The 12,487-nt window shown below is 42.3% G+C and overlaps 1 protein-coding gene across 1 annotated transcript in view; it reads right to left on the bottom strand.

Moving 5' to 3' along the window:
* FAT2 (FAT atypical cadherin 2) overlaps positions 1-12,487 on the bottom strand; it is a 166,282-nt gene that overhangs the window by 26,888 nt on the left and 126,907 nt on the right. The window contains exons 16-20 of the mRNA XM_060240289.1: positions 11,363-11,500; positions 10,590-10,725; positions 9,930-10,135; positions 8,306-9,116; positions 5,874-6,019 (exon numbers count right to left, since the gene is read on the bottom strand). Coding sequence (XP_060096272.1) covers positions 5,874-6,019; positions 8,306-9,116; positions 9,930-10,135; positions 10,590-10,725; positions 11,363-11,500 — 1,437 coding nt within the window. The remainder of the gene's footprint in view (positions 1-5,873; positions 6,020-8,305; positions 9,117-9,929; positions 10,136-10,589; positions 10,726-11,362; positions 11,501-12,487) is intronic.

Genomic DNA, 12,487 nt, shown 5'->3' with positions numbered 1-12,487 from the left:
ACAATAAAATACTTAAAACTTTTCCGCACCTATATAAGTCGGGGATAACTAAAATATAATTTAACCAATTTTAAAATCCAGAATCAGTTCAAATTAATATAAAATCCTTTAAATCCGAATATATAAAATCGTTTATAACCTAAAATTCAAACAGATCATACAAAACCTACCATTTCTTGTTTCTTAGTATGGAACTTCACCAGATAATGGCAGAATTTATGGACTTGCATCCACCAAAAGTTTCTCCAAACACGCCCCGTCGGCATCTGCTATTGGTTTGACTACAAACGGGGAAACAAACCTGTCCCTATATGCTTGGTGGAATGGGCATCGAAAAAACATATGAATCATCGACTCCACCTCTCCCATAGCACAAGAACAGTGTCGATCTTCATACGGAACTTTTCTATATTTCCCTTCTAACACTTTTGAGGGCATGGCTGTGCATCGAGCCAATGTAAAGGCTCTTCTGTGAGCTGGTACCTCCAAATAAGAAAAGGCAGAGACTGAGGGATTCCTCAGGAGGAACTACACATCATGTTTTTGTTGCTTTTGTATCACATGCAGAAGAAAGTTTCCTGGTGTACCAGTGTTTTAAGTGGTCACTCTGCTCCCCATGGCACTGAATCCCACAAGGTTCTAATTCCTTGTAATTAGAATAAAAACTGTAATTCCCCTGAGACCAAGATAAATTACAGCTGACTTTATTTTATTACTTTATATAGTCTCTAGATTAGACCACTGTAACTCACTTTATGCTGGCCTGCCCTTGATTCTGACCCAGAAACTGTAGTGGGTCCATCCAGAACACAATGGTGCGAGTCCTGATGGAAATGCCACAGGCGGCACATATACAACCAATGCTGCACCAGTGCTCAGCCGTGGTTGCTGAGACTCAAGGTGTATTACAAAACATAAAAACGATGCCACTGATGAGCAATTCTGAGAATGCTCCCCAACAGCCTCTGCCTGCAGGCACAGAAAGCAATTGACAGATATGCAAGACACAGACAAAAGGCTAAGAATGAAGCTAAACAACAACTCCTCCTCTTCCTACTGCTACTACCACTACTACTACTTTTGATCAATTGTCCCATCCTGGCAAGCTGTGTACAAAATACATCATACAAACAATATATAGGCTAAAAACAATGCAACGTATGAACATTAAAACTTCTCAGAAGAATCCCAGATGGCATCCTATGAGTTATTTGGTACACATTCTTGACTACCAGGGGAAAGAAAACTTACAAAGCATGGGGGGGTGGGGGGAGAGAGAAAGGAAGGAAGACAGCTGCCAGCCAAAGGTAAACCATTGCTGCCATCAACCAAAGGCCTGGCAAAACATCTCTGCCTTACAGGCCCTGCAGAGTTGCATAAGGTCCTGCAGGGCCCTGATGTCATTTGGCAGAGAGTTCCACCAGGTTAGGCCCTGGACCAAAAGGTCTTGACTCTGGTTGAGGACAGCTGGACCTTCCTAGGGCCAGGGGTCACCAGTAAGTTGCTGTCAGTAGAGCGCAGCACTCCTTCCAGGGACACAGTGGAGGAGACGGGCCCACAGATACGCTGGTCCCAGACTGCTCAAGGCCTTAAAGGTCAGAACCAAAACCTTGAACTTGATTTGGTACTCCATCGGGAATCAATGTGCTGGTGCAGCACTGGTTGTATATGTGCCGCCTGTGGCATTTCCATCAGGACTTGCACCGTCATGTTCTGGATGCACCCACTAGAGTTTCTGGGTCAGTCTCAAGGGCAGGCCAGCATAGAGCAAGTTACAGTAGTCTAATCCAGAGATGACCATTGTATGGAATACTGTGGCTAGGTCAGGATGTGACAGGAAAGGAGCCAGTTGCTGAGCTTGACAAAGATGAAAAAACACCAATTTGCATGCATGATCTGGAGGTGTTCAGAGACACACCCAGAATCTTGACAGATGGCACTAGCATCAGCAGCGCCCTGTCAGGAGCCCACACTCTGATCCTGGTCCAGCCCTCTCAGCCACAGAATCCCCATAGTTTACTCTTTACTACTATTTTACTGTAAAATGAATGCAAAACAAATGGAGGCTCTCTTATTTTCTCTGTTTCCCAGACTCATCAGAAAAATCTACATGTCTCCACTGGCTCACCCTGTCCCCATTCAGCTTTGCTTCTACTCAGACTTAAAGGCACACACACCTTCAAAAATACAAGGAGTTTCTAAGCTTCTTCTAAGCCTTCCCAGGTGGAAAAGCATATAGTGGGGATTTCCCCCACTAGCCAGTGGGCTGGCGGTGGGAGGAGCATGCAAAATCAGGGGATTCCCTACCAGACCTGGGGACTGGCTGGATCTGAAGGATCCAGAGATTACTTTTTCAAGAGTAGTATGACCACGGCTTCCTTCAGACCCCCCAGAAACATCCCTGCCTCCAAGGACAGGTTGATGATATCTGTCAAAGGGCCCCAAATTCTCTGATCACTGGCCTTGATCAGCCATGAAGAACATGAGTTGAGCAGGCATGTGGTCAGTCTAACAGCAGCCAGGACCCTGTCAATAAATCATTTAAAAATAATTCTGTAATTCTTTGGGTTGCGATGACACATGATTCAGTTGCTGAACTCCAATTTTGAAGCAGAAGACCAGTGTAGGGGCAGAGGGGATTCTTAAGCCTTTCCCTCCTCATACTATTTTCTCTTCTCCCTAAACTGGTACTTTTCTTCCTGCTGCAGAAGCCCCTTTCTCTTCACACCAGTCTTCCACTTCAAAGTGTGGCTTCAGCAACTTCATTGTGTGAGTGGGGGAGGGGGGAAGTCCTCCAAAGGAATTGTGCAACATGGAGTTCTGTCCTAACGGCAGAAACAATCTATAGTGCGTAATAACACGCAATTAATAAACACATTAATACCAGACTGTCATCAGCCTCCCTGAATAATTCAGTTAGTTCTGTGCTTTGGTTATTTGTCTTTACAAAATAATCTCAAGCACTAGACTTAATGGCTGTTAAGCACTAGATAGATCGAAGGTAATCCTGTGATTGCCTTCTCTCTTTTGTGCCATCACAGAACATTCAGCATATCCAAACAGATGCTAGTTGTGGCATGTTCTTTTTTATTGAACAGGGTATAAGAGAGTACAGTGTTGAAATGCATTCCATGTTCATGGGCACAATATAGAACAAGGAGGATACAGGCTTTGACAGCTGTGGGACAGGACATGGAGATATCATGCAGCAGCAGGAACTTCTTGAAATCCCTGGCACAATACAATTGTGTTTGTTTCTCAGGCCTTGAATGAAAGTTAGGGAATACATACTAGCCTGTGTCACGTTTCCCACTCCTGCATCTGTTAGATTACTTTCTCCCAACTTGTGAATGCAATCAGCAAGCAGGCAAGTGAGAGGCAACCTCACCCCAGAAGCCAGCAGGAATATGTTTTACCCAAGGGAAACCCACCATTCCCACTTCTTGCTCTCCAACTCTCTCTTAAGAGCTTTTTTGGGGGGCAGAAGGCTTTCCCCTTCAATCACCGTCACTACCCCCTCCAATTTTTTAACCCCCCACCTGTTGTCAGGAAGAGCATCAAATAAGATTATTTGGTAATGCTGGCACTTCAGGAAGGCTTGTAAGCAGTAAGCCAATCAATCTCTTGCACAGTCAAAAAGGATGGTCTTTAGTGGTCGGTCACATGGATGCACTCGCACAGTCAACATATCCTTACCTAAGTCAAAGCTTCATTCTACTATCAACATATCTACAGAGTATGCAGGCTTCGGAAAGTATGGTGCAGGTTCTAATATAGGAAACGGGAAAGGTGGAAGATTTCTAACCTCACTTGGGAACTACATTACCTGGCATCTGCTCTCACCCCCATCTGGAAGATGCAAATGGTGCACGTGTAAAAAGGATGGTCTTTAGTGGTCGGTCACATGGATGCTCTTGCACAGAAAAAAAATTACTCCTTTTAAATTCTTTCCTTCCCACATGTGTAGAAGATCTTGGCCAAACCAGGTTTAGGATTCTTAGTGCAGCAGGCTGCCAGAATGCAGTAACCAATAGTCAGATGCTCACAGATAAGAGATTTCTTATCTTCCTCATCACTTCATCTCCATAAATGTTGACCCTCCCTAAAATGGAACAGTTTCTTCTGCTCTCATCCATGACATTGTGAATAGTTCAGAAGTTAGCTAATCAGCTTCCCTTGAGGAGAATGTATACTGGAGGTGTGACACTATGATATAGAAACATGCTCAATTTGCATTATATTAACTAATTTATGCCCATTTTAGTTTTAAGATTACACTGCCTAGTTTCTATAATCTTGGTTTGTATGCAAGAGAAATCAGTTTGTGGTTTTGACGCATTTAGACAAAATGTGGTTTGCTGGGAATACAGAAGTATTCAAATTCCAAGCTGCATGTAACTGGAGAAGGAGAGTAAAAGACCAAACATCTGCAAGGCTCATTCCTGTCACAACAAGCCATGGCTTATTATTATGCCTGAATGCATCCTGGTTAACTAGGCCTGACTTTTTCAGCCTCCATAATATTGGCAAGCCATTCTATTCTTTTATTTTCTTAATATATTTGAATGTAAGTCTTATTTTTTAAAATAACATTTAAAGTTAAAAGTATTCCAGATTTTTTTCCCTCAGAGATTAGCAATTTGCACCAGCTGCTATACTACCTTCTAGCAATTTCTTTAACAATGTTTAAGAAAGTGGATGGTGAAGGTAGAACACCACCCCCGCCAAATGAGAAAGGAGCATTTAACTTCATGTTATTTGAATCCTGTTTCCATTAACAAGTTATCTTTGCTTCCTGGGATGACATCACTACCACCACCATCATCATCACCATCACCATCAATCTGTCTAATAGACAAAATGCCCCTATGGGTAGATACATAAATTTGTGGACTGGGGCCATGTACAGACTATGGAGATTTTTATTCAGACTTGTGTGAGATTCAGATCTGCCCAAAACCACAAAGGGGCACACACTTACCATGAGTGGAATTTAGGGGGAAGAAGCCAAGCCACCATTACCCACAGCAGTGGGTGGCAAGGAGGACTAGGAGCTACTAGAACTACTGACCCAGGCCTTTGAGCCTGGTTGGTGGAGTAACCAAGGCAGCAGTGCTCCGAGTGGGTTTTGGACCCAGAGCCTCTGCAGCCCCCCACCCACAACCGCCATGTACAGTAGGCATGTGGTGGTGACAGCATCAGTCAGCCTACTGAGACAGGTGGGAGGCAGGATGGGTGATGCCAACACCAGAACCGATGGCCGGAGGCAAGAAGGAGCATGTTTGGTACAGCATGTTGGGTAGGGCAGTGGAGTGGAGTCAGGTGAGGAACTGGGCAAGCAGGGTATCTGAAGCAGCACCAGTGAAAATGGAGGGCACCCAGTGTAGAGGGGAGGGGGGGCCAGTGAGCAAGTAAGGGTGCTGTTGCCATTGGGATTCCTCCTCCACTATAAGTCTGTCATGGATCTCTGCTTGTAAATATATAAAGTGATAATGCAGCTGGTGTGAAATCTGGTTGACCTATTTTAGATGTTGGCTGTTACGGGCCACACTAGTATGCATAACATTACAACTAAACCCATGGTCAATGATACTTTAAGCCAGTGAATGTTGTCTTCTAAGACACAAAAATGCATCACTTGATGGCAACTAGTCACAACTGATGTTCTTTCATGTGTGGCCAGGTATACTCTTGTTTCTCTTCAGATCGCATGTGTGGCCAGGTTGAGAGGAGCTTACTTTGATGGGCAAATGCACAAGCACTCCATGTTTGAGGTAAGGGTCAGTTCTTGTTGCTTCTTTGTGTTGTATTTTGCTTTATGTACCAAAGCATTCTGAGAAACAGGAAAATCTGGATAGAACTATGAGTCTTACCTGCAGAACAGCACTGTTGGTTCCATTGGTAATGAGAAGTATGGCATGGAGCTGGTGGGTTTGCAAGAGGAACTGCATTTGCCAATCCCTTCTGCCTTGATGGTGGTACCATATGTAGCTGTGCCCACTGAACCTCAAAGCTGTGCCTGAAAATGCAAGGAAAGAAAGCTGTATTCTGAAGAACAAACAACAGCTACTGCTGTTACAGCTCTATATGTCATTCTTCCACAAGCTTACAGAGAACAGTTTTTTCTGCTTTGCTTCTCTGTAGGCACAACTTCACAAAGATTTCAATGCACCTTCAAATGTGTCTGTACATGCAATGGGTGACAGACCTGCACTGCTCCTCTGCAGTTCCCTTGTAACTCATACTACAGAGTCACAGAGCACTGAAGCCTGAACTTTCAATATGTTGAGGAGAAATGTCTTCCTTAAGGGATTTTCCCTGGCCATTTTCCCTGCTTTTTTTGTTTACTACTAAAGTGCTACACTGGTTGCATGGAAAGCTACTGAAGGCACATCCTTACTAGGGCAGGAATCTGGTGTACAAATCATGGCTCCCCAACAGATACAGCAGCTCAGCCTTGTCCTGATCACCAGGCACCCAAGTTCTACACTGGATCTCTGCTAGCATTGGAGAAAGTCCAGAAAAGGGCAACTAGAATGATTAAAGGGCTGGAACACTTTCCCTATGAAGAAAGGCTGAAACGCTTGGGACTCTTTAGCTTGGAGAAACGTCGACTGCAGGGTGACATGATAGAGGTTTACAAGATAATGCATGGGATGGAGAAAGTAGAGAAAGAAGTACTTTTCTCCCTTTCTCACAATACAAGAACTCGTGGGCATTCGATGAAATTGCTGAGCAGACAGGTTAAAACGGATAAAAGGAAGTACTTCTTCACTTCTGAATTGTAGCACCTTAATTAATAACTCATAATGGCTAACTGCTCTATCTAATTTTTAACTTAATTTATACATGTAATTCAACTGTATTTTAATCTGTTTTATTGTACTGATTGTATTTAATTGAAATCATGGTTACACCATGTCCTTTGAGCCGCCCTGAGCCTGCCTTTGGCGGGGGAGGGCAGGATACAAAATAAATTTATTATTATTATTATTACCCAAAGGGTGATTAACATGTGGAATTCACTGCCACAGGAGGTGGTGGCGGCCACAAGTATAGCCACCTTCAAGAGGGGTTTAGATAAAAATATGGAGCACAGGTCCATCAGTGGCTATTAGCCAGTATGTGTGTATATATAATTTTTTTTGCCACTGTGTGACACAGAGTGTTGGACTGGATGGGCCATTGGCCTGATCCAACATGGCTTCTCTTATGTTCTTATGTACCCTACATTCAAATTGTGATTTATTTTTTTCCCATTTCTTGATACACCCTGGTCAATTTTAATTAGACAGTCACATATTCAGCCCACAAGTTTCTCTGCTTTCTCCCCTCCCCCCACCAAAAAAGGCAAAAAAGAACCTGAATACAACATCATTTTAATCTTTGTCAGAATTTGAATATATAATATTTTCAAAGTCTAATTAATCTCTTATCTGGATGCAGAAATAAAGCATGAAAGCTCCAAAACTGGAAACTGTACATTAAAACTATCTTTTAAACTTTCCTTTAATACAAAATTTTCTATTAAAAATCTCTGAATGACTTTATGCACATATGAAAATATGTACTTTTTATTATTAATGCTTTAACTGATTGGATATCCCAGTTAGGTAGATATCAGGTATAAGTCTGCGGACTCTTATCTGGGAGAACCAGGTTTGATTCCCCACTCCTCCACTTGCACCTGCTAGCATGGCGTTGGGTCAGCCATAGCTCTGGCAGAGGTTGTCCTTGAAAGGGCAGCTGCTGTGAGAGCCCTCTCCAGCCCCACCCACCTCACAGAGTGTCTGTTGTGGGGGAGGAAGGTAAAGGAGATTGTGAGCTGCTCTGAGACTCTTTGGAGTGGAGGGCGGGATATAAATCCAATATCATCATCTTCTTCTTTATGTTCAGTCTTGGAAATAGCAATTGAACTGCTCAGATCTGGCCATTTTCCAAATGACAGTAAGCCTTAATTTGTTTGCTCTTTACAAAACAGGAGACCTTATTTCTTAAAGTGTTTGCTCTTTAGCAACTGCTGAATACCTGACATGATTGCTCCTGTGAACTCTCTTTTGAAATTAGTACAATGATTGCCCAGATGCAACTGAATTGCCCAAGTGACACAACCTTTCCAACATCAGCACAAAACTACTATTTTCAGTGAGAAGTGAACATTTGGATTAGTTTTGTAGTGCATTCTTAGAGGCTGGGGTTGGGCTTACAATCCTGTTCATTCTACCATGAGATGAAAAACAGCAATAGGAAGCATGGTTTTTTTTAAAAAAATATATACAACAGAGAAAACGATGAAATTTCTCACCATTGCAAGAGCATATTTGTTCCAAGCCATGTCGAGGAGTGAGAACACTGAGACGGGCAGTACTATATGTGTACACCATGCCTGGGTCAAGCTGAATTGTCTCTTTGCAGGCCCGCTGGGTAGTACAGTCTGTCCAATGGCATGGCACATGAGTCATCTTCTTTAGCTGAAGCCCTACTACCTGCCCCATCTCTTCAAAGGACTGAGAGATCCTCCAGGCCAGTAAACTGGGTTTATAGAATGAATGATGAGGTTCCCCAATAGCTAGAAGGAGGTCCACACCATTGGAAACACCTGAAGGTTGTAAACTAGCCATGTGGATGTTTCGTTGCCTGGTTTCTAGAATGCCTCCCAGGAACCTTTGCAGGTTGCGCCAGTGATCACCTATAAATTCCTCAGGGGAGAGGTGGAGGAAGTGGAGCACCACTGCTTCATCCAAAGCTTCCTGGCTGAAGGACCACACATGAATGTGGACATTGGTTGTAACTGCAAAGGTCCCATCACTGATAGTCACATTGAGAGTATAGTGGCCATGAGGAAGACTTTTGAAAGCAATTATCTTGCCATCTGTAGATCCTACTGCAAAGTGTTGCTTTTCCAGACCTTCAGACACCAATGTATATTGCAGGATATCCTGGGGATCTCGATCTGTGGCATGGATTTTGCCAAGAACTCCACCCCTGAAAGCTTTTTCATTAGTTGTGATGAGAACCTCTAGAGGGAGTGCTGAAGGTGGATACCTGCTTTGCTGAGTCACCTGGATGCTTACAAATGCAGAGGAAGAGAGAGGAGGAACACCACTGTCTGTGACCTGATGAAGGAGATAAAGCATGTTGTTAAAACCCTACAAAATACGCATCAGGTTCTACACTCATCTTGTCCCTGGGCTGCATGGTTTTTTTTTCATATCCAAGCTTCAATATATTTTTAAAAGTACATGCTTTTTCTATCTGCATTCCGCACAAAGCTATGCTTCCAAATGGATATGCATGCACATGTGTATGTACACTACAAATTTTCATGGTCAGCAGGTTGTCAGCAGAGGGAAAGTGGGGGGAAGAGGAGAATGGATTTCATATAAGACTGGGGAAATCTGTTGCTTGCCCTGCTCTCCATCCAAAAACCATTTTATGCTGAAAATAACTCTATTTCACTGAAGCATATCCTTCTTGGTAAAGGAAGAATGAATGAGTTCTTGTAGACTGAAAGATTTTCATTAACCATTCAGAATCACAACTCAGGTCCAGATTCAATATGATGCTTGGCAAGTACAAAAAAGTATCTGTGCAACATTCCATACACCTGATAACCGGTCTGAAGTGTGCCATCTTGCCTCTGCACGCACAGGCAAGACTACCAGATTTAATAAAACACTGGATGCATGAATGACTTGCGGATCATGTTTATGTACACATCCAGCATCACACATATTGGGTCCTAGTAAAATAACTGATATCATATCTGTAAAGGATAAAATGGGGATGGCTTACTTCAGTTGACTTCATCTGATTGTATTTTAATTGCTCTGAGATACCTCTGTAGATTAATCCTAGTTTTTGTGGCTTCCATTACTATTGCCCCAGATTCAGTACATTGGAAGTAACCAGAAGAAAGAGAGACCTACCTGGACTTGTAATAGGTACTGTTCCTTCACTCTTCTGTTCAGGACAGATGATGTCACCAGCAGTCCATCCTGGTTGATCTGGAATGCTTTCCCTTCATTTCCCTCTGAGATCTGGAAAGAGTACGGTGGCCCATTCTCTGGGGAGTCTCTGTCACTCATTATCAGCTCCAGGATGCTTGTCCCCACAGGGGAATTCTCCTGAAATGGTCAAAAAAAGGTTGGAGAAAGGACACTGATAGTGTAACTGTGTATGGAACTGCTTATTTGGTTGACAGCATAGGAGAGAATTGGATGGACAAGATAAAACTTTAGTCACAAAGTCAAACGTTTTTAGAGGTATAAAAGTGCAGGAACAAATAAGAGTGTTATTTTGGTAATTCTATCATATGTTTCTATATTGAGAGCTCCATTGACTAGATGTAGATATCACAGAACAGTTAACATCTGCTAATCCAGGTTAACTTTAGGACCATGCAGCAACTTCTGAAAGATCAAATATCTGGGACTCACCAAACTGATCTCTTCTTATGGACAAGCTTTAGTTGTCTCATAGCTTTTAGGCAGCTCTCAGGACTGCAACATGATTACTCTCAGGATTCTCAATTAAATGAACTGATCAGGTAGGATTGCCTCCTTACAGTTGGTATTTTACCTGTACAGTCACACTGTAATTGAGTTGAAAGAATCTAGGTGGGTTATCGTTGACATCAGACACACAAATGAGCACAGTGGTGTCACTGAAAAGAGGTGTCTGTCCATTGTCCATCGCATGGATTTTCAGAGTGTAGCTATATATCTAGAAGACATAACACATGCATTATTTCATCCCCTGTTAGCCCATGCAGTAAAGATTAAATTACATCTCAGTTTTGGCGTTCTTACTGTTCATGCATGTTACTTCATGGAGCTGATTAAGACTAAAAGCCAAATAGTTGTTAATTGGTTCTGTAATTCCACCTAAACAGAAAGTACATGTTCTATTTGCTAACACATAGGTCTGTTACCCCTAAGAATGTAGAGGGTTTATTGTGCAGGTGACGGGGAGACTGCAGATAAAATTACTGACATATCTGACTCACCTACATAAACATTTATTTGATAATACATTAAGAAACCTACATCTGTATTTTAACAAGAAGAAATCAAATTTCTCAGTATGTGGAGTAAAGGTAGATGGAGTGCATGGACACTGAGGTTTATGTACCTAATGTGTGACTGTTCTACAAATGCTATCATAACTGTGTGCCTCAACCACTGAATCCCACTGAAAATTAGCCCCCACTGCCTCTTCAGAATAGCACTCAGTCTCTAGGAGACTTCTATGTATCAGGAACTGCAAGTGGCCTGTTCTTTTTGACTGTAAGGCTAAATCATTATTTCTACTTGGCTCCAAAATATAACTTCCTGGTCAGTCTGCTGAACTTGTCACTCACCTCTTCCCTGTCCAGTTGCTGGGCAACATAGATCTCTCCGCTTTTGGGGTCAATGACAAAATGAGCCAGTGAATTGCCACCTACAATAGAATATGTGATCTGGTTGTTCTTCGTGCCATCTTTGTCAACAGCCAAAACCTGTTGAGGTAAATGGAGCTGCATTATCAACACAAGTATCCTTTGATGGGAAGGCAGTGTTATATCAGATAATCTGCAAAGCTCTGGCTAAAAGAAGCAAAGAAAAGGAAATGTTCATTTTGTGTAATTAATTAAAATGTATCCTGCAAAGAAGTATAAAAATGGAATAAAATTATTTATCCTTCTCTGAAAGTATCTGTTCTAAAAAGGAAACACAGCCTTTCTAGAACTCCACTGCAGCTAATGGGGAGATAACATAATTAGAAGAGTCCCACTGCCAAGAAACAGTTTGCCTGTGGAAAATTAGTATGTTATGGGAAAGTGTGCCTTACTAACCATTTTCCTGAAAATACAGAAAAAAATACTAGTTTTATATTTTGTTCCCATGTATTAAAATATGTGCTCCTGCATTCACATTAATCCAATAACCCATGCCACTCCCCGTCACCCTAAACGGAGCTATAAGACTAGCATAAGTAATGATAGGTGAATTCAAATATATATGATTTGGAATTGAGCTGACAGTCATTGGAGAATGCTTCTAAAATAGTGTGCTGCATAAGCCTCTACATTAGCCCTGCTAAAACTCCCTGTGAGTCAGCAAAATTTCTTAGCTGGTGGCTGTAGGGTTATACAGCTCAGCTCCCTGTGGAGATTCGGGCCCTACCTGGCTTGCTAGCCTTTCGTAGGGCCTGTAAAACGGAGCTGTTCTGCCAGGTTTTTGTGTGAGGCGGCGGGCATCTATTCACTAGATCGGTTGGCCTCCCCTGCTGTACTATCCTACTGCGCTGTTTTGCTGCATCGTATTGTTATGTCACCTGGTCCTGCTGAACTATTCGCTTGGACGGTATATTGAAATTGGTTTAACTGTAATGCTGTTTTATTGTAATGTTGATTTTATTGTGATTTTACTATTCATGTTGTACTCCACCCTGAGCCCCTATGGGGAATGGGTGAAATATAAATAAACAATAATAATAATAATAC

Source organism: Heteronotia binoei, chromosome 5 (assembly GCF_032191835.1).
Source record: "Heteronotia binoei isolate CCM8104 ecotype False Entrance Well chromosome 5, APGP_CSIRO_Hbin_v1, whole genome shotgun sequence".
Taxonomy (NCBI): Eukaryota; Metazoa; Chordata; class Lepidosauria; order Squamata; family Gekkonidae; genus Heteronotia; species Heteronotia binoei.
Note: the sequence above shows the minus strand (reverse complement) of the source record. Positions and strands in the feature narration are given on the sequence as shown.